The following is a 20,622-nucleotide window of genomic DNA, read 5'->3' on the forward strand; positions in this document are numbered from 1 at the left end:
CCAATGACCCCAAGCTACCCATCCTTATCGCTCGCGCGTAATTATATTGCTGTCGCGACTGTGCGACGGGCGGCCGCAGTGAGTGTGCGAGCGCAACAGCAACATAATTACGCGCGAGCGATAAGGATGGGTAGCTTGGGATTGGACAAAATTCTACGTGCTCAGAGACCAGGCTTTAGCGGTTGTTATTTTTAACGGAGAAAAGGAGCAATAATTATTTGTCAAGTCTTCAAAACAGGACAAAAGAAGACCTAAACCGGCAATTCACAGCAACTCCCATTTCCGACCACAAAACATTTCAAACGGATGCCTACCTTTCTTCTTCTTCTCAGTCGGCTTGGCCGCCTTGCTGGTGGTGGCTTTGACCACTTCCTTCTTGGTTTTGGCCTTTTTGGCAGGGCTTGTTTTGGCCTTGGTGGTGGCTTTGCGTTTCTCCGGCTTGCTGTCCGCTTCAGTGTCTACGGATTCTTTTTTCGGTACCCTGGTGGCTAGCCGAGTTAGGGGCTGGTCGTCGACTGTAAGGGAAGGCACTTGTGAACATGGAGTCTATAGATTATTATTATAATAGGGAAGTTTCCTGAGTAAAAAAGCAAGAGTTTTAATTAGTCCGTCAGCCTATCAAAAACTACTTGACACGTATTTTTCAGTTTTTAAAACTAATGAAAATGTAAAGAGTTAAAGCGTGCCTAAGTTCTAAAGAAAAGGCCCGTGACGTCAGTGAGTGCGTAAAAGTGCAGCACTTTGTGACGTTGCGCGGAACTTCAACGCACTATAACTTTGTAATTATTTGTTTGATTAACAATTCAAAAAATAAGTGTCCTATATTTTTTTTTATTAAAATTGACGGACAAAAATTTTTTTTTAGGAAACTAGTCTATTGGCCTGTTTGTTGTATTTATGCAAATAGTAGAAAAAGATGTACACTTTAACCGCCAGTAGGCTATTTTGACATCTGCTGTATTTCACAAAACATCAAAATATTGTTTTAAACATTTTAAATGGTATGTCGTAGGGCGACGCTAATGAGAATATCGTGTCTTGCAAGCGACTTGCAGCGGAGTTGGACGCAGCACCACGCGCCGCCGAAATGTGACTGCGATCTTCAGTTCAGAAGTCGAAAACGGCGCGACTCGGCATTAGAAATAACAATGACAAAAGTTACCGGTGCGCGCGAGCCCTAATGGTGGTTCATTTAGAAGTAAAACCGAAAGTGACAAATATACAAGAAGAATTATTATAAACGACGGTACTTCCTGCTGAACACCTTGCATCTTACGAAGTAAAACTTGATACAAGTTGTGCCCTCTTCTGAACAAAGTAGTAAACAAAAACACTCACGATCATCATCATCGTCATCTAGGTCTGGGAAATCGGTCCTGTCTCCAAAGTCATCGCCGTCGCTCTCATCTTTCTCCGTCTTCACTTGTTCCACCTTCACCTCCGTTTCCAGGGATTCCAGGGTCACTTCAATGCGGGATTCTGCTGGCAAATGGACCATTAGTTAAGCACTTGAAATTTGGCAGGTTCCTTAAAGGGTGTAGACATCCGCTAAGAACGGATTTTACGGAACTCCACCCCTAAGGAGGTAAAATGGGATCCAGGATAAGCCGCGGGCGGCCGCTAGTGGCATATAAAAGCCAATAAATTGAGACCATTAACCATAAAAAAAGTCTACCCAGTAGGATATCCCTAAATTAGAGAACTAGTATTTGCCTTCTTTTGTTGACGCCATTGGCGCGTGATATAGGTCTTCATCAGTTAGCGCCACTGTAGCCACTGGCACATGACTCTTTCAATTTGACGGTCCAACACTTCTTTGCTCTGCTCCACCTTGGTGGAAATCAGGCCTTACATTGAAATAAACCTAGAAATGCATGGTCTAAAATGACTACTGGTCCATGGAGAAGAACTTCATAATTTCAGCTTATTACAGACCACTGCTGGACATAACTCTCTAACAAGGAGTGTTTAGGTGATAAACAATTGGTCTTATTTTTTTCATTCTGCCACTGCCAAAGTATTTGGTCTATCAGGTATCGAACTCTATCGTAATGATTGAGATCTTTAGCCAGTCTAGAACCATCCAGAACACTTACCAGTCTCAAAGTCCGATAGCCGTTCAGTCCCAGGGTCGAGGTACTGCATGAACGTCTTCTCGCACTCTTGCACCTGACGCTTGAAGTCCGACGCATCTCGCAACCGGGATATGCACGGCTCGCAGATGAGACGACTGTTGCTGTTCGGGCCACCGGATGTGGAGTAGGCGATCTAGGACAAATTGATAAGGTTTTGAATGGCGCAATGTTAGTGTCATACAATAAAATATAGCTATTATGGACCTTAAGACTTGACCAGGACAGGCAAAAGTGGAGCAAGATGGAGGAGGCTTTTGCCCATACAGTGCCACAATAACTAGCAAAACACAAATATTTTAATGAATTTATTTATTGTAGCCAAAACTGTTTTGTGGAAATAAAAGCCTTTTATTTTTATTTTCTTTATTATTGCCTTATAATGACATGTCATGACTATAGGCCTCTTTTACGTTAGTATCTGAAATTATGAATTGGTCCAATAGTTTATGACCACAAAGCATAAGATCTTTTCATTTTCAGATCAGGTTGATTTAAATTAATGTCGATTTTCCAACTTGTGTGTTACAATCTGGCACTGTTCTTACCCAGACTTTGACCGATAGGACATAGCTTTATTCTTTACTTGATCATTTAATAGACCATGTTTTGAAACATTGTAAAAATTTTTTTGTATCTAGACCCGTTAGTATTGTAATAAAATGAAGGCAGACTAAGAGCTAAGTTCTAAATTTCCTAATGGAGTCTCTTGCCCCAATGTGTTTATTTAAATTGACTAATTGAAGACATAATGTGAAAAATCAATAAATTCTTTATACATTTTAAAAAAATAGTAGCATATAGCCTCTTAGAGCTAGCTAAGCATAGAATGTTAACAATTTGACTGTTTTCTTCAATGATACAGCCCTTTTTAATTTATATTACTACTTAGTTTCTGATTCTCATGGTGATAGCTATATCAATAGCTTCAAACTTAACAATTCAAAAAAAACATCAACGAAAAAGATGGCGTTCTGAGGGCCTACAGCTTTATTGATTTTTACTACCCGACCCAATTGAGACTACATCACAAGCGCAGCCCGGACAACGATGCGCATGCCATCCCAATTCAGCAGCATAATCAATGAAAGCCAACTCCTGCATGAAGAAAATGGACGCCATCATGGCATCACAATACTTACGGATAAGCTGAAGGTCTCCGAGAGCATCTCTGAGTACACCTCCCGCTTGCCCATCCAAAAATATTCAGTAGAAATGTCTTTGTAACAGCCTTCAGACAAACAACAACGGCAGACCGTAGGGCCCGGTCGCCAGTCGGTGGTTTTCGCTGCCATTTTCACTGCTATAGTTGTTCTATCACGGCTAATTCAATTAACATAATAATTGTATGTCACTAACTAACAATAATAACTAATAAAACTGGCTTGAAACTAATTATTTTACATTTACACATCACAAAAATGTAGAACCGACGCCATCGGCGAAAAGCGGCTGGCTTGCTAGTGATGGGACACTGACGGCGGCAGACTGACAGACAAGGTGGAGAGTCGAACATTGGATCAATATTAATTTTTCTTAGATTGTAAAAACTCGATTAGGAACAAAAAATTGAAAATAGACGAAAACGGGGATTCTTTAGCAATAAAGCTAAGGTGAAGTTCTCCAGAGCCTCAATTTTTTAATATTTACTTCATAGAAACGCTACAAAGTTGTAGTATAGTTCCAAAATACTGAACTGTCCTATCCTATCGATGACATTGACAGCGGGGCGCCACCGTCAATACCGAATCGCTGGTTCCGATTTTTGCCATGTTGGAAACCATATAGTTGAACGATGGTAGCGCCCCCCTGTCATTGAGTTTGGCGGGACAGTTCAGCGTGGGTCATCTATATGTGATATGTGATTGAACTTATTCAAACAAAGAGCTGATTGCAAACGAAGAAAATGCTGTAATTAATCTTTACATATTTAACGCTGCTAAGCATTTCTAAAACTATTTTCTTACACAATAAAACACATATTGGCAGTGTATAATTGATTTTTATTTTGGTAAATACGGTAAAAACGGGCGTGTCATCATTCCAGCTGATCCAGCATTACTGACTGATGTTTCGCTCGTATGTGATGCTTCAGGTTATTGCTTTGTGTATACGACGCGCTGCAAATCGCGCATTTGTACTTTTTCTCACTATCATGCGACTGCACGTGGACGCGTAACGCGCGCATCCGTGGGTAACTCTTCCCGCAGTATTCACATCTAAAGTTCCTCTCACCAGTATGTGAGGCCATGTGGTCTTTCAACGCAGACGGCAAATAAAACTTTTTTTCGCAAACATTACACTCGTGTTTTAAAACTTTCAAATGATTCTTTCTATTATGCTCTCTGAGAGACTTTCTTGTATCGTACACTTTATCACAATGTTCGCACGGAAACGTTCTCTGTTCTCCGTGTACCTCTATCATATGCCGGTATCGTAAACTGTGTGAAAATAACACTTCGTCGCATTTGTAACAAGGGTACGCTGGCTGTTCGCTGTGAACCCGCGATATGTGGTAGTATCTACCGTGTTTTGACTTAAAAACTCTTCCGCAGTCTTTACAGGGATAAGTATCTTCAGTCTTTTGAGGTTGATGCGATTTTTGGTGAATAATCAACTTCCCTTCTTCGAAAAAATGCGCTCCACATATATCGCATATCCACGTCCCGAAATGCTCTGCCATGTGTTTTTTTAATGCGTGAAAATACGTAAAAATATTCCCACATTCGAGACACGATAAATTACCCAATTTTAATCGAAATTTCAAAAACTCATTCTTGATGTTTGGGTATAGCATTTTGTCGTGAAAACTAGTGATGTGACTGTAGAACTCCTCCAAATCATCGATAGGTTTTGGACATAATCGACAGTCTATTCTTGTAATGTCTATTAGTAGCGATTTCTTGTAAGTAACTGTGTCTTGGTATGTGGTAGGGTCATGCGTTAGCGTGTGCTCTCTTAGTTTGTCCGGATCTGTGTACAGTTCTTTGCAATATACGCAGTGGTAGTCGCTGAAGGTAGTGACGAATGGACAAACATACGAATTGACTACTAAAGTTATTGTGTTATGGAATGCTTTAGCGCTGTTTGATTTCCAAGGCCGCATCGCTGGCGGCATTTGAGGCGGCATAAGGTCCATATCTGTAAAGAAAATGAAGAAAAAGTTATTAAAATATCGATAAAAATTCGATTCGTAAACAATGCTTTACATCACTAAAATTGGCAAAAGAATTAAGGTCGAAGCACACTTATCAACTCGGAAACGGATCGTAACCGTATCAACTCGAGGCGGTGAGGATTCTTTGTATGAAACTCCGTACTGCAACGCACACTTTTCCGCACCGTAACGTAAGCGCTTCGCCTCGCGGCGAAAGGCGATACGGTGTGTTGACCGTTTTCCAGGTTGATAAGTCTGCCTTGGGCCGTGCGAGTTCGATTTTTTAAGTCCTAACGAAGACCCTTCAGTAGTGCGCAAGAATCGAAAGTTTGAAACCCTGTCGACTGCTGCGACGGGCTGTGAAATATGAAAATGCCCGCTCTTTTCGATTTTTACAAGCTTTATATTGACTTCACTTGTTAGTATGTGTGGGACAAATCTTGCAACTGAATTTAAGACCAGTTCTCCTCAACCGATTGAGGTGAAATTTGGTATACTTATGTAAGTACGATGACAATGCAATATTATGGTACCATTGAGCTGGTCTGATGATGGAGTCGGGAGGTGGCCATAGGAACTCCTAAACAAAACGGCGGAAACACATCGAGTTTGGGTTCGTTGGATTTGTCTTTTCGAGCACTTTAGTGTTAGATAATGTCCAGGGTCCTGAGATTAAGATATAACTAAAAAGTAAAATATAATTATAATAAAAATAAACTTTTTTAAAAACAAGCTTTTATTCTGAATTTCGAAAGCTTGTAGCGCAAACAGAAAAAAAGAGGAATAAATTCCATGCGCGATACAAACTTTCGAAATTCAGAATAAAAGCTTGTTTTTAAAAAAGTTTATTTTTATTATAATTATTTTGCTTTTTCCACTTTGTTTAGTGTTTCTTCTGGGGGCGTAGTGTGACTTTACGTCAAACGTATTCGATGTCGACTGCGTAAAAAAGTGACATTTATTAAATGTATGGCGGATTGTACAGTGCCCCTAGCGGAAACTTTCAAAAACTAAAATCTTCATACATTTTTAAACTCAGTCGGTATCGAATGCGTTTATAAACTCACAATACACCCTCAGTTGTCAGTTTTGTGCAGTTTAAAATGAAACTATTTTAACACACATACCGACTTCTTGGCGGGAATCTGAAGCGTCATGTTAGCGGTTTTGTTTTATTTCATCAAATTCGTGTTTGGGCGACTATTAATGTGTAATAATGGTGGATTATTAACCATTAAGTGTTCGTGAACGTGCATGAGTGTGGGCGAGTGAAGCAAAACAGTGCATCGTGATTCTTCTGGTTCTCTCAAGTTGTCCATAGGTCTCAGTAAAGCTCACAACTTTACTGAGACTCAAAGGGTAGGAAGTATCATCTATCATCTTTCATTATATCATTACTTGATCTCATTTTGTAACTCGTATCACATAAATACTTGAAAATGGCACAAATCAAGTCGACCTCGACGTGTATCAGCGTTGCCAGTTTTTTTTTTCGCCAAGTCGGGACTTTGGTACTTTTTGAGTGAAAATATCGGGACTCTTCCGTCAGAAGCGGGACATAGTAAAAAAACGTATATAATCAAAGGTTTTCAAATATTTATCTTTTTATTTGACTTAAAATTACTTTTACGTGACAATATATAGCAAAAGTAGCCATAGAAAATGTATATTAACAAAAAAATAATATTTTAAATCACATTTACTCTATCGTTAAATTCGTCTTTAGAATAAAAAAAGAATAAAATTTAAAAAAAAATATTTTTTAGAATAATATGGCGTTTCAAACAATAGTTTGGTGAAGTAAGTGTCCCTCTCCGAAAAGCGGGACAGAGCCTGTCCCGCGCGGGACATTCAAATTTGATTTAAAAATCGGGACGTCCCGCCAAAATCGGGACGTCTGGCAACGCTGACGTGTATTGCCAACATCATCAAAAAAGAAGAAGAAGAACACACATACCATCATTCTCCAACTGCTTAAGCTCGTCCTTCATCTTCTTGATCTTGACCAGCATTTCCTTCTTGGCGCGGGTGTCGCTCGCCTTGTTCCGTTTTGATCTGCGTTTTGTTTCTTTAACTTCGGCCTTCCACGTGTCTACTTTCACGTCTAGTGGGACTGCAAAGAGATATAGTTCCAAAATACTGAACTGTCCTATCCATGACATTGACAGCGGGGCGCCACCGTCAATACCGGATCGCTGGTTCTGATTTTTGCCATGTTGGAAACCATATAGTTGAACGATGGTAGCGCCCCCCTGTCATTGAGTTTGGTGGGACAGTTCAGCGTGGGTCATCTATACATGTATTTTCACTTCTTAATTAGGCCTTGAATTAAAATATGCCTACAAACTGTTTTAAATTAAATTTTCTTCCTGGCCTGGAATTTCCTTCATTGGCCGAGTCTTTGCTCTTACTGCTTAGTCCTATCAGGTAGAACCACCAAAAATTATTTGCAGTGATCCTGCCAGTAGCTCTATGGTAATTAATGATTTTGTACGGGTAACTTTACCCCCGAAAAACTAAATTATCTGTGATAATACTACCAGTAGAACTAAGCAGTAGGACCACAGGCAAAACCTTACATTATGGTTTGTAACTTACTATTATCATCGTAATGGTCTGTGTGGTCCATAGCTTCCGGCAGTGAGTCGCAGATGTCATCGTCAGCTTCTATCTTTATGTCCAGCTCTTGCTTTATCAGTCCTTCATCTGGAATGAAATTATTTAAATTATTTCAATTATACACCCAATATCACTTGAAGAGTCACTTTAGATTAAAAAGAAGTGGGAGTTCTTAATTTAATCATTGGTATTGGATGGAATATTCTTAGTCCAATGAATAAAATAAAAAACTTAGGCCATCAGAGCGTTGTGATTAGATCAAATTCTGTGGAAAAAAGGCGAATCATTAATCTCCTAAGAAATGATACGCCTTGAACAAGGCATTCATCAGAACGCCATCATGCATCAGGTAGAAATCTAAAATTCCAAAAATATCAACACTTCATTATCATTGATTAGGTACTAGATTGCAGACCGCTACTAACTGGGCAATGGAAATCATTAGGGGAGGCCTATGTTCAGCAGTGGACGTCATGTGGCTGAAATGATGATGATGATAGCTACCGCTGGCCAGCTGCGCTTGCAGCAGCTTCTGCTCGCACTGCAGCACAGATGCCGGGCTCCCCGTCTAGGTGGGACGCTGTATACATCACTACTGATAGCTACCGCTGGCCAGCTGCGCTTGCAGCAGCTTCTGCTCGCACTGCAGCACCTGTCGGCGGAAGGCGCAGGCGTCGCGCAGCCGCGACACGCACGTGGCGCAGATCACGCGTTCCTCTGGCTCCCCGTCTAGGTGGGACAGCTGGAACGGAAGGAAGAAACGCATTTAAGAAGGTTATGCTTCAAAGCTTGAAGTGGTAAAGTAAATTAGAGTAAGATCACACATTTCACCAGTGTGGCATGCAAAAATATGAAATTTAAACAATGTCATTAAGTATGTAGTCAACAATAGAATTCTCAAGATCTAAACACCCGTGATGAAATAGTTACATGTACTAAAATTCCACTGTCCATCGTCTCTTTAAACACTCAACATTGGCAAAACCAGTGTACGTCAAATAGGTACAAAATTGAAGCCATTAAACTTAATACTAATAATAAACGCCTTTTGAAAACGGTGACTGAGCTTCTTGTGCTGCTTCTTCTCCGCACTGGCCCATTTATAAATTATTTTCTTTCTTTCAATTACTGTCTAGGAGTGGTAGGGTTAAAGTAATGCATGTTAAAGCGCTTTTTAAAAGGCAATTTGGCAACGGGCAGAAAATAAATTACTTGACTTAATTTTTATTTAGATGTCCTGCAGGTCTATAACTGTGGAAAAACTAGACACAACGCTTTTGCATACAATGTTTGAAAGAATAAAATGCTCAATAATGTAAAGTATCATACTAAAAGTTTGCAATTTGTCCTTGTCTATTAGTCAGATCCGAAAGGGTATAGAATTTCTATTAAATTAATAACATTTAATGTAAGAAAATCTGTACATAAAATCTAAGTAAGTATTTTTACTCAAACACTACAAACTTTCAGGAAAAATAATAAAACAGGACAATCTACATTAATATTTTTGTCTTACAAATAATACATTTAATCATTGAATTTTCAGCACGTACCCCGCAGCACATTTTGAGGGGTTACAAGACAACAATATTATGAGTATTAATCATTAAATTTACTCACACAAAGCCCGAAAGAGTCCAAAAACATATCAGCATACACCTCCTTCTCCCCGCACCAAACGTATTCAACATTAAGCAGTCTACATCGCTTTACCAGACCGCAGCACCTGCATAACCCTGCCTCTATCACAGGACCTTTCTTTGAGATATTCACTTCCATAACTTTTAAATTATTTAATGTAAAAACGAAAATAATTCTGCGAAAACTCAATCAACTTCAGTCAATAACATAGACTAGTGATGTTCCATGTTATAGCTTTATTAAGTCGATAGGTAGAATGTTAACGATTTTATTCAGTCTATTAGAGTATCAATAATATTTTTGTGGTATCATAAAAAAAGGTACATAAAACAGGCTAATTCAAGAAAAATCATGTTTGTTGTAGTCAGATGGATGGTGAATTATTAATTTTTATTTCATAAACCTGTAAATTATTTTTACAGACGTAATTAATGAATAATAATATCTTACTATTCTATGGTAATTTAATAATAATTGACTGGTTTTGAAAGACGGTTTTTGTTGTGGATAAACATTATTTTAAATATCGATAAAGTAGTGGGTAACATCCCTATGCGGCAGGAAGTGACACTGACAGTTTACTTTTTCTTTACTAGTGCAGCAAGTACTCGATTTTAGTTTCATCCATTTTTTATACAAATCTCAAAAATATTTAAAATACAATTATTATACAATAATATTACACCAAAATTAACTATCAATATCGCGTCGGCTAATTATACCGATTGTAAGAAAGCTGAAAATATAATTTTCAGCTTTTTAATGTATTTCCGTGTCCAACGGATAGATGGCGTTGTGCTGATTTAGATCGCGGCTTACGTGCTCTGTGCGTCGATCAAAAAAGTGCCATTTGTCTAGCTCTAGCTAGCTAGACCCACTGAAGCAAATAATTACTTTACTCTTTGCACTGAAGTTTCCCGTAAGCTACATGACAGGACCAAATTCCCTAAATTCTGCCAATTTTTAGTATAAATTAAATGCTGTTGAAACATTGTTAAACAAATAAAATAAATGTAAGCTTAGACGATTATCACACTGCACCGCGCTCCGCGTGATTTCATATAAAAAATCCCCCGCGCAGACGCGTTGTCAGTGTGTGTTGTGCCGCGCGTGTTTTCTATACAAACTGAGGTAGTTACTTGCATACAATGATAATCTGTCGTCCCGCGTACCGCGGCGGAGCGCGGCGCAGTGTGATAATCGCCTTAGTCCAGGATTTTGAAGTAAAACAACGGGCTGTTTTAAAATAAGTAACTTTTAATAAACAGTTATAATACAGTAGACATTGATCCTGCAATGAAACTATCTCTGTATCGTTAGACAAATTCCTCCTCAAAGTTAAGAATCTCCTTTGTCCCGCCAAGCATTGGCTTAAGAGAAATCATTAAGGTTTGAATGGATATAATTGTCCCAATACTCCATAACACAGCCCCCACTGTATTTCAGAAATGTAAAGATTCAATATTCGTTTTCTCAATCAGGGAGAGAAAAGGAAACCTTCCGATCCTCAAGGCCCCTGCGAATTGTGCGATTGAATATGAATCTTCAAATAATGCAGCCGAGGATAGCTCTTCCCACAAATATCGCAATGGAAACTCTTTTCGTTCCTGTGTATCGACATAACATGTTCGTTCAACCGAGACGGCTGCGCGAACCCCCGATCACAAATACCACATTTGTGCTTGAATATCTTCAAATGCACCGTCCGATTATGCTCCCTAAGGTTCTTTTTAATAGTGTACACTTTCCCACAGATGTCGCAAGGAAATATTTTGGCTTCCCCGTGAACATCCAACATGTGCTTATAACGATCTTTATCTGAGAACAACACCGCGTCACATTTGCTGCACTGAAAGGCCGCTTCTTTCTTATGCACGCTGGAAACGTGAAAGAACATTGTATGCTTGCTTTTGAACAGCTTCCCGCATTCGTGGCACGCGTATCTCTCGTCCGATTTGTGAGAATTCCGTGTATGCAACTCCAAAGATCTTCTGTCGAAGTAATGCGCCCCACAGGCATCGCAGACGAAGGAACCGAAATGCTCGGCCATATGCCTTTTTAATGCGTGAAAGAACACAAAAGTTTTGTCGCACTCCGTGCAGGATATCGTGTCGCTTTTGAGTCGGAACTTCAAGATTTCTTCTTTGATGTTATTCACTACCTTCCCATGTACATCTTTAATATGTGTCTTAAACGAGTCCATATCTAATATTTTAGTTTCACAATGCCTGCAGTCAATTCTTTCTATGTCAATGTATGTTGCTTTTCTTTTGCTGAACACGCTTTTGAAAGTTTTCGGATCATGTTTCGAGGTGTGGTCTCTAAGTTGGTTCGGGTCCGTGAATGTAGCCTTGCAGTAGACACAGAAGTAAGTGCTGTAAGAAGTCTGGAAAGGACAGACGTAGGAATTTTCGACGATGGTGACCGCGTTTTGGAACATTAGAGAATCTTCGTCGACGAATTTGTCGCGTACCGGCGGTTTGAGTTTCGGTTTTGGAAGCTTTTCTGAAAGAGAGATACCTAGATGAAATACTGAATTATTACAACATACAAAACAAGGAAAGAAATAAATACACAATTTAGGCGGTCTTATCGCTATGTAGCGATCTCTTCCAGACAGTCGAAGGAGAGGACAGTGGTTTAAAAGTAAAAGGGAAGTTGCTTTGGGAAAGCAGAAAAGCGTTACTGAAAGAAGAGGCCCGTGACTTCAAGGCGTGCTTAAAAGTGTAGCACTTTGTGATGTCACGCAGAACTTTAACGCGTCTTAACTGCATAATTACGTGTTTAATTGACAGAAATATAATATGTCCAATATTTTTTGATAGTCTAGCCTATTATAATCGTTTCATTCACTAAGACGCGTCCCGCCAATTTTATATTTGGTCGAGGGAAGCGCGGGGTGCGGGAAGTTTGATCCAAGCAATCCGAGCGTCATTATTGTAATGTGCGTGTGCACTCATGGATGATATAGCGTGTACCAATAACACTCAAACATTAGCGGAAGAATGGTGGGGCGCGTCTTCGTGGATGAAACTATCTATCTACATTATAGCCTATTACAAAATAAAGATGCAACTCACTATCTGGATGGATCTTCTTTAGTTTCTCCTTCATTTTCAATATCTTGTTCAGGAGCTGTTGCTTGGCCAACTCATCATTTCGAGTGACAACTTTTTTACTATTTGTTTCTACTTTTATATTGTCCGACAATGCATTACCTGTAACAGTTAAAATAGAAAGTATAGTGACTTTCACACAAACGAGATAATGACGAAAATAAGACAAGAAGAATATCATGTGAAATTGCGCAATCTTGTAAACAGTCCTTCAAAACTTAACCTTAATTGGCTGTAGGGTGATGATATATAACCTAAAGCCTTCCTCGATAAATGAACTATCCATCACAAAAAGAATTTTTCAAATCGGACCAGTAGTTCCTGAGATTAGTGCGTTTAACCAAACAAACTCTTCAGCTTTATAATATTAGTATAGATTTTGTACCATCAATTTTATAACTCAAAATCAAATAACAAAATGTTCTCACCATTGTCATGATTGTCTTCACAGTGGTCCATATCATCATCTTCAATTTCTTTTTTGATTACTTCTATTTTGAACTCCTTCTTCACCATTGGAGGGCCAGATGCACCTGCATAGTGAGAATTATTTATCAACTTTAAACTAATTTTTAGAGATGAAACGGATATCCGGCAACTATCCGGTAGGCCGGATATCCGGCCTAAATTTACTATCCGGCCGGATACCGGATAGTAACTCACTATCCGGCCGGATACCGGATATTAAAAAACTACGACAATTTCCTATTAATAAAATGAAATACATCTTTGAGGTAAATATCAATAAAATGGCTTATAATAATGACAGCTTTTATTTAAAGTCCAAAAAGTTACAAAAAAGCCATTCTTCAAAAAGCCTTTCAAAAAACTAATTTCTTTTTCTGGGATATTCACTCTAATGACGAATACATAAATACAGGGTGGCCCAGAAGAAAATTCACTTTTGAAAATTGAAGGAAACGAAAACTGTACATTTTTATAAAACTTTAACTATTGCAATTTGAAGGAAAAATGTAATTTATTTTTAAAGGACAATGGGCAAAATGGTACCCGGCTCCAATAGATATGCTTCTAGTGTCGTTTGAAAGGTCTTACCAAGACGAACTACTTTTACTTTGGCCACCAGCCTCAGATCTGGTTGTGTTCGAAGATAAACATACTTTTTTGAAAAATGGTACCCGGCTCCAATGGTTATGTTTGTAGTGTCATTTGAAAGGTCTTACCAAGACGAACAACATTTACTATGGCCACCAGCCTCAGATCTGGTTGCGTTCGAAGATAAACATACTTTTTGTGTAACCAAAGTATCATACGTGTCCATCGTATGGTACCTACATACTTAGGTTATGCGAGGCATGAAGGGTTTACTGCTGCAGCATCCTTCCTTAACTCTATAATTATTGATAGGGATAATTGTGAAATAAATGTTTTTATTTGAAGAACTACTACCCCCTAATTAATAAAATGTTATACTTAGGATGAACCTTGGATTAAAATGACATTTCCATACCAAATGACAATTTAAGCCAGAGTTCAACTAGGGTGTAACTTTTATAGGGGTTGGAGTTTTATTACTTCTTAAGGGTTTTATTACGGGTTGTTAAAGCGAATAAACCCACAATACCCAATAAGTCCACCCACAAGATGGACCGACGACCTCATAAAGGTAGCGGGAAGGCGCTGGATGCAGGCCGCCACCAACCGGCCATTTTGGAAATCATTGGGGGAGGCCTATGTTCAACTAGACGTCCTATGGCTAAAATGATCATGATGATGATGATGAAAGCGAATAAAGGGCTAATGGCTTGGGTAGTTCATCGTAGGTATAATCCTTTCCTTTTCAATGTTTATTTTAGTTATATTAATAGATTCCAGTCGTAGTACATACTCGTATACATGGATGATTGTGTTATACTTTCATAATAATACTTAGTGGAATTACTACTTTCAAAACGTGAATTAGAACTGGCCCCATAGCAGACATTTTTCTACATCTAAAGACCTTTTGAAATATATATTGGTTATGGCTATTGGAGCGGGTACCACTTTCCATACATTTGTGCCCATCATCCTTTACCTTTATTAAATTAAATCGCCCAGGAGATTTCTTTGACGCTTACAACATTCGATCAACATACATCAAAATCTTGAAATGCGTTCGTTAGAATTACCTCGAAACCTATTTTCAATTTTTTGCCGAATGCTCAGCTTCAGTTGCTGCATGTTTGTTGGATTATAAAAGTATACTCTATTCTTAATGTAACACCACAAAAAAGAATTTTCTGGAGTGAGATCAGGGCTTCCTGGTGGCCAGGAGATGTCACCCCTGCCTGAAAATATTTTTTTGTGGGAACATGTCTCTTACCATCTAAATGCTCTCATTTTAAGTGTGACACGTAGCCCCATCTTGGTGAAACCAAGTGCTCCGGTCATAGCCTTGCGAATCTTGCAGCCTCTAAGAAGCGCTAATCTCATTCCAGCAGACTTCGTTTTGCGGGGTTACCTTATGAGCAGAGTATACTCTAATAATCCAAAAACTGCAGCATTCATCCATCCTGAATCCATTTCGAGGTAACTCTAACGAAAGTTTTCCAAAATTTTGATGTATGTTGACCGAATGTTGTAAACGTCAAGGGAATCACATGTACGATAAAATTTATAAAAGGAAGTAAATTTTAAAATAAATTGCACTAAATTTCCTTTAAATATATAATAAATAGTTAAAGTTCTACAAAAATGTACAGTTTTCGTTTCATTGAATTTTCAAAAGTGAATTTTCTTCTGGGCCACCCTGCAGTAAATAATATCTGTTAATGTCTAAATATTGCCAAATAAAAAAGGCGATCTTTTTTTCACTGATGGTTTGATGACATGATGCATGCAGTTCAGTCAGATTACGCAGCAAGTAAACTAATTTAATTTTCGCTATTCAATCACACACTCACGATAGCAACCAAAATCGCTCGAATTGATCTGCCCCCTAGACAAGTGGCAAAATCTGACATTCTATTCGGACAGATTCGATTTTCGAAAAGTGTGACTAGTCTAGTCTACTAATAGACCCACTGATCGCGTTCGAAGCACCTGTGCGGCGCTAAACTCGTCACGACATGAAACGAGACAATGGGCCAACTATCCGGCCGCCGGATATCCGGCTATCCGGCCTAGCAGCTGGCCGGATATCCGGTATCCGGTATCCGGCCAAACAACTATCCGTTTCATCTCTACTAATTTTCCTATTAGAGATTATTTATTTATTTTAAACTTATATGCACATAGAACGGTATACATAAGGCGGACTTAATGCCTTATAATAGAGGCCATGGATAAGATCACCTAGGACATTGGTTCGCGGGCCATCTGTGTACTTAAGTATAAGAAACCTGCGACCGCTGAGAAAATGCATTCCAGACTGCTCGATATGTAACAATAAATAATCTTGACTGGAGGAGGGGGGCGCGGAATTATTTGTATGGTTGAAAGGGGGCGAGTCTCAAATAAGTTTGGGAACCAATGACCTAGGAGATCAATGTGTACTTCTTATCCATAGGTAATCAAAGGACACCAAAGTGTCACTTGGAGTCCATTTTGATCACCTGGGTGATCAATTCCATCCAGGTGATTAAGGCTGGTTTTAGTGTCACGGGGACCGTCCGGTGCGGACCCGCTCCGCACAGCCGATCTGTATGAACTTCTAGGGAGCGTTTTAGAGTAATGCGGTCCGGAGGAACCGCTCGCTCCCTAGCAGTTCATACAGATCGGCTGTGCGGAGCGATCCGCACTGACAGTCCGCGTGACACTAAAACCAGCCTAAAGTGGAATAGAACTTAGAACAGCTTATCCATATGCTACGAGTATAAAATATAAGTAAGTAAAGTAAAATATAAAAACACTTAACTACCTTCACTATGGACATGAATCCAACTCTGCAGCATTTTCTCTTCACACTGCAGCACCTGCCGACGGAAGGAGCTGGCTTCGCGCAGTCGACTGACGCAGGTTGCGCATATTAAACGGTCTTTTGTTTCGCCATCTAGATGGGACAGCTGAAATAGGAAAAACAACACTCTTAAGCTTCGGCCAAACCAACGAGTGTAGACCGCGTTGGCGATGGTGAAAGCTGAAGCTTTAATAGCAACATAAAAGGGTGCCTGCAGTGAGTGTGCGAGCGCGACAGCAACATAATTACGCGCGAGCGATAAGGATGGGTAGCTTGGGGTCATTGGACAAAATTCTACGTGCTCACGGACCAGGCTTTAGTAGAAAGAAAGAAAGATAAACCAAATGTTCATTTGGGACAATACTTAGTTGGCAGGGAAGTAGCTACTAAGGGGCAGTGCCCCGGGGCCCCCAAGCTCAGGGGGCCCCTGAATCCTTACCAGAAAATCTCAATTGAAATAAACTTTAAAAATTTCTCCCAATTTAAAAAAAATAAATAGAGAGAAATTCGAAAGTTATAACTAGGGAATTTACCCTAAATTCTTTCTGTAGGTTGGCAGTGTAGTAAATTTGACAGATAGGGATATTACCTATGTGCGTTTTAATGTGAAGAGAAGAGAATGGTTAAAAAAAATAATGCTGAATCAGGAGTAACTAAGCTTAATGTTAATAAAAATAAACTTGATAAAACCTAACCCATTTTTTGTTTGCCCCGGGGCCCTTGGTTACCTAGTTACGCCACTGTTAGTTGGGACCTTACATTGTGAAAGAAACCTTTGTAAATACTTTTAGGGCCTCCGTAGAGTTATAAATAAGGTGGATTACTCCAAAGAATAACTTACCATTAGTCCAAAACACTCAACGAAGATATCAGAGTAGGTTTCTTTCTGGCCCAGATATTCGTACTCCAAGTTCAATATACGACACTTTTTAAGGGCTCCACAGCAGCGACATATCCCTGGGTCGTATATTGGACCTTTTTTACTGTACGTAACATTCATATTGGATTACTTCTTCACGATTTACAGTTTTATTTTTGTTCAACAACAAACCCAACAACAAAACAGCTGATCTTATCAGCTTGTCACAACAAAATGTCAAAAAGTTGCGTTTTGTTTCATCACTGACCACTTATTGATAAATTAGTTTTAAAATACAGATGGCGCAATTTCCGTTACAGCGCCATCTAGTTTTAGACACTAGCTCATTAGTATGACTACTCGGCGCTAGATGGCAGTGCAAAAACGTCAAAGGATTTGACAGATCGAAATGGTGTTTTGTTTGACAGCCGCGGCGTAGGCACAATCAGGGGCGAATTTTGTTTGTTGATTGATTTTAGAAAAACCAAAATGTGAATAATCTCACAATTGATAAAACATAATCTCTCAAAATGAGCGTGGCCAAGCCCAAGGGGCCAATATTTGACCCCGGGCTGTGCAGGTGTTGTGGGACTATGAAGAGGTGTCGTGTTTTGAACATTGAATACGAGAACAGCGGGCAAAAAGAAGTGTATTCTGATATGATAATGGATTGTTATGGCCTTCTGGTAAGAATATCAGTCAGCATTTCATCCCATAAACCTAGCAAATACCATTAAACTCTAAATTACTCACATATCCTGTCTCCTTAACTCGACAAACTTGTTCATTTTGCACATTTCCTTCCAGTTATCCCACCTAGACGGCAAGCCTTCAGAGCGTTTGGTGTGCGCTACATGTGTGTTGCGGCTCCGAGAGGCGTTCACCTTCAGGAAGCAGGTGCTGCGGTGTGAGGAAGCCTTTCTGCAGATGAGGATGTTGGACTGTGAAGGTATTACTATAAAATTATGTACAGAATATAAATATCTAAATCTAAATAAATATAAATAATTTTAAGTTTTGTAAATATATTATAAAATTATTGTTTATTGAATAATAAATAAATATAAATATCTTCCCAGACCCATCACAGAAAATAAAATTCATCATTTCAATTTCTGCCCAACGGGGAATTGAACCTGGGACTTCTCGACATAGTAATCTGTTCCAAACCACTACACCAAATGGCCAACAACAGAACATTACCATTTATAGTCATAATTTAGGAGTTGTGTTGCTATAAAATTAAACAATGGGTAATGGGTAATGGCACAGAAGGCGTACATTTTCGTTTTTTTATAGGTATGCTTATGTATAAATAGGTAATTTAGATTGCAAACATTTTTTTTTCCTTTAAAGTTTATAATTGTTTCAATTCAAAGTTTATAATTATTTCTTAAGCCCTCATAACTTTATTCTCGCTCAACATCCTAGAGAATTGGGCATGGCTGAAAACCAGTGTTGCAAGGATCTGTCCTTACAACGTATACTGAGCCAGGTCCAATTGCCTTCAGTGTACTTATTAGTTGTAAGTCTAACTACCTGTACCTACCTATGTCTAATGGTTCGAAGGCAATAAATACATTTTTTATTTTATTTTATTTTTAAACACTGAAATTCAGGTTAGTTTTTTATGTTACCCATTTCAATCTGTATACTGATGCATCAGTGAGCATGGCAATCCTGTTAAATCCTGCAAAATGATGACTTTTCAAGAAAATTATAAATACATAACTTGAAAAAATCAAACTGCCAAAGGCATTCATAAAATTAACTGATTTTATCATGAACTTTTAGATAAAAGTAAGTACCAAGTTTTAGTCAAACATTTTTTAATGTGTTTTTCCGCAGCAGGGGCTCAAGTGGCCCAAATGGCGGAGGCGACGGTGGAGGGCGCTCCGCCGGCGGTCTGCGTCAAGACCGAGCCGCCCGACGACGACTCCATAGCCGGGGACACGCTGGCCGACCTGCCTGACGGTCAGTAGAAAATGCACATTCATAAAACTCATTCCTTTTTGCAAATAGGCGTTACATGTTTACTTCCCGTTGTTCCCGTTAGCCGAATCTACGTTATGGGGGGAATTAAATTTAATCACGTCGTCGCTTGCCTCTCTAACTGACGTATCTGACATTTTTTCGAAACTGAGTTATCTACACCATCTTAATCAATTTCGCAAGACGAATCGATTTGTCTAATCGCCTGAAAATTATGCAAAATGTCAGTTAGAGAGGCAAGCGACGACGTCCCACTGACCCTGAAGTGTCACTGTCGGAGACACGGCGTATGGGGACAACGGGAATAGTCGTTAAAAAAAAGCGCTTTTACACAACCCCTTCTTACTTTTACACATCCCCTTCTAACTTTTACACTTATGAGGATATAAATGGATTAGAGCTTAGAAGAAGCAGCTGAAGAAACTCAAAATTTTTTTGAAACACAAACTGCCAATTCAATCTAATCTAATTAAATCTGCTGCCTGATCACAGATAAAAAAGGAGAGCAGAGCTCTGCTCTATTTAGTTGGTAGAAAATGGTCGTAAGTGAGCTTTTTCTCATTGGACCACAATCACCTCTTATGTTAAGTGACATGCAGTCTAAGAGTAGGCGCACACCGTTGATTTTTAGTTGGCCGATAGTTGTGCCCTATTTTAATTTGTATGAAGAATTGGCCAAATCGAATCGGCGTAGTGTGCGCACTCCCATACATGCCCATACTGATCAACTGCCCGACTAAACTATCGGTCGACGAAAAATCAACGGTGTGCGCCTACTCTAAGACTTCTAATTACGCAATATTTCCACACCAATTTCCAGATGAGCCCGACATCAAAGTGGAAGCAAACGACGACTCAAACCAAGGCGACGTACCACTAGTGCAGCGAGTGAGAAAAAAGTCCACTGCTCCGATGCTGGAGATCAATGTGGCTCCTCTCGCCACGCCTGCAAAGAAGGCCAAGCCTGCAAGTGAGTTATGTTTCTACCCGAACAGAGATTCCGTCCTCCCCATGCGAGATTTCGTCCTCCCCATGCGAATTTCGTCCTCCCCAATTGAGTGAGTAAGCTGAAGAAAGCCCGCCGCTCCCATGCTGGATATCAACGTGGCTCCTCTCACCACGCCTGCAAAGAAAGCGAAACCTGCAAGTGAGTGCTACTTCTCTCAATTTGGTTCTCCCCAACCGATATTCCATCCTCCCCATGC

At 39.5% G+C, this 20,622-nt stretch overlaps 4 protein-coding genes across 32 annotated transcripts in view; 1 reads left to right on the top strand and 3 right to left on the bottom strand.

Moving 5' to 3' along the window:
* Nucleotides 1-3,607, bottom strand: part of LOC135086110 (gastrula zinc finger protein XlCGF57.1-like) — a 63,999-nt gene extending 60,392 nt beyond the window's left edge. For 28 of the 29 annotated variants that reach the window (XM_063980896.1, XM_063980907.1, XM_063980894.1 and 25 more), the window contains exons 1-4: nucleotides 3,275-3,607; nucleotides 2,097-2,268; nucleotides 1,339-1,482; nucleotides 315-515 (exon numbers count right to left, since the gene is read on the bottom strand). In XM_063980896.1, the coding sequence (XP_063836966.1) occupies nucleotides 315-515; nucleotides 1,339-1,482; nucleotides 2,097-2,268; nucleotides 3,275-3,427 (670 nt within the window). In that variant the 5' untranslated portion in view covers nucleotides 3,428-3,607. The remainder of the gene's footprint in view (nucleotides 1-314; nucleotides 516-1,338; nucleotides 1,483-2,096; nucleotides 2,269-3,274) is intronic. The other variant, XM_063980883.1, reaches the window with a different exon arrangement.
* A 511-nt stretch (nucleotides 3,608-4,118) lies between these two features.
* On the bottom strand, nucleotides 4,119-9,853 carry LOC135086114 (zinc finger protein 37 homolog). Its single transcript, XM_063980913.1, has 5 exons — nucleotides 9,529-9,853; nucleotides 8,515-8,650; nucleotides 7,888-7,995; nucleotides 7,247-7,402; nucleotides 4,119-5,273 (listed from the first exon to the last, which is right to left on the bottom strand). Exons 1-5 carry the CDS (start codon nucleotides 9,685-9,687, stop codon nucleotides 4,171-4,173), a joined length of 1,662 nt encoding a protein of 553 aa, XP_063836983.1. The 5' UTR covers nucleotides 9,688-9,853; the 3' UTR covers nucleotides 4,119-4,170.
* A 934-nt stretch (nucleotides 9,854-10,787) lies between these two features.
* Nucleotides 10,788-17,640, bottom strand: LOC135086118 (zinc finger protein 2-like). Its single transcript, XM_063980923.1, has 5 exons — nucleotides 17,408-17,640; nucleotides 16,528-16,672; nucleotides 13,094-13,198; nucleotides 12,630-12,767; nucleotides 10,788-12,054 (listed from the first exon to the last, which is right to left on the bottom strand). The coding sequence occupies exons 1-5, from the start codon at nucleotides 17,564-17,566 to the stop codon at nucleotides 11,057-11,059; spliced, it is 1,545 nt and encodes a 514-aa protein (XP_063836993.1). The 5' UTR covers nucleotides 17,567-17,640; the 3' UTR covers nucleotides 10,788-11,056.
* Nucleotides 17,641-17,860: 220 nt separating this feature from the next.
* LOC135085902 (uncharacterized) lies at nucleotides 17,861-20,479 on the top strand. Its single transcript, XM_063980687.1, has 4 exons — nucleotides 17,861-18,111; nucleotides 18,233-18,374; nucleotides 19,274-19,399; nucleotides 20,238-20,479. The coding sequence occupies exons 1-4, from the start codon at nucleotides 17,956-17,958 to the stop codon at nucleotides 20,477-20,479; spliced, it is 666 nt and encodes a 221-aa protein (XP_063836757.1). The 5' UTR covers nucleotides 17,861-17,955.
* The last annotated feature ends 143 nt before the right edge of the window (nucleotides 20,480-20,622 follow it).

The sequence above is a fragment of the Ostrinia nubilalis genome, chromosome 30 (assembly GCF_963855985.1).
Source record: "Ostrinia nubilalis chromosome 30, ilOstNubi1.1, whole genome shotgun sequence".
NCBI lineage: Eukaryota > Metazoa > Arthropoda > Insecta > Lepidoptera > Crambidae > Ostrinia > Ostrinia nubilalis.

Coding starts and splice junctions, on each gene's coding strand:
- LOC135086114 (XM_063980913.1), bottom strand. CDS start 9,687: ATGGAAGTGAATATCTCAAAGAAAGGTCCTGTGATAGAGGCAGGGTTA. Junction 8,651..9,528: donor TGGACTCTTTCGGGCTTTGT/GTGAGTAAATTT, acceptor CTTCCGTTCCAG/CTGTCCCACCTAGACGGGGA. Junction 7,996..8,514: donor GCAAGCGCAGCTGGCCAGCG/GTAGCTATCAGT, acceptor ATTTCATTCCAG/ATGAAGGACTGATAAAGCAA.
- LOC135086118 (XM_063980923.1), bottom strand. CDS start 17,566: ATGAATGTTACGTACAGTAAAAAAGGTCCAATATACGACCCAGGGATA. Junction 16,673..17,407: donor TTGAGTGTTTTGGACTAATG/GTAAGTTATTCT, acceptor TTCCTATTTCAG/CTGTCCCATCTAGATGGCGA. Junction 12,055..12,629: donor AAAGAAGATCCATCCAGATA/GTGAGTTGCATC, acceptor TCTCTCTTTCAG/AAAAGCTTCCAAAACCGAAA.
- LOC135085902 (XM_063980687.1), top strand. CDS start 17,956: ATGAGCGTGGCCAAGCCCAAGGGGCCAATATTTGACCCCGGGCTGTGC. Junction 18,112..18,232: donor TGGATTGTTATGGCCTTCTG/GTAAGAATATCA, acceptor ATTTCCTTCCAG/TTATCCCACCTAGACGGCAA. Junction 19,400..20,237: donor GCTGGCCGACCTGCCTGACG/GTCAGTAGAAAA, acceptor ACCAATTTCCAG/ATGAGCCCGACATCAAAGTG.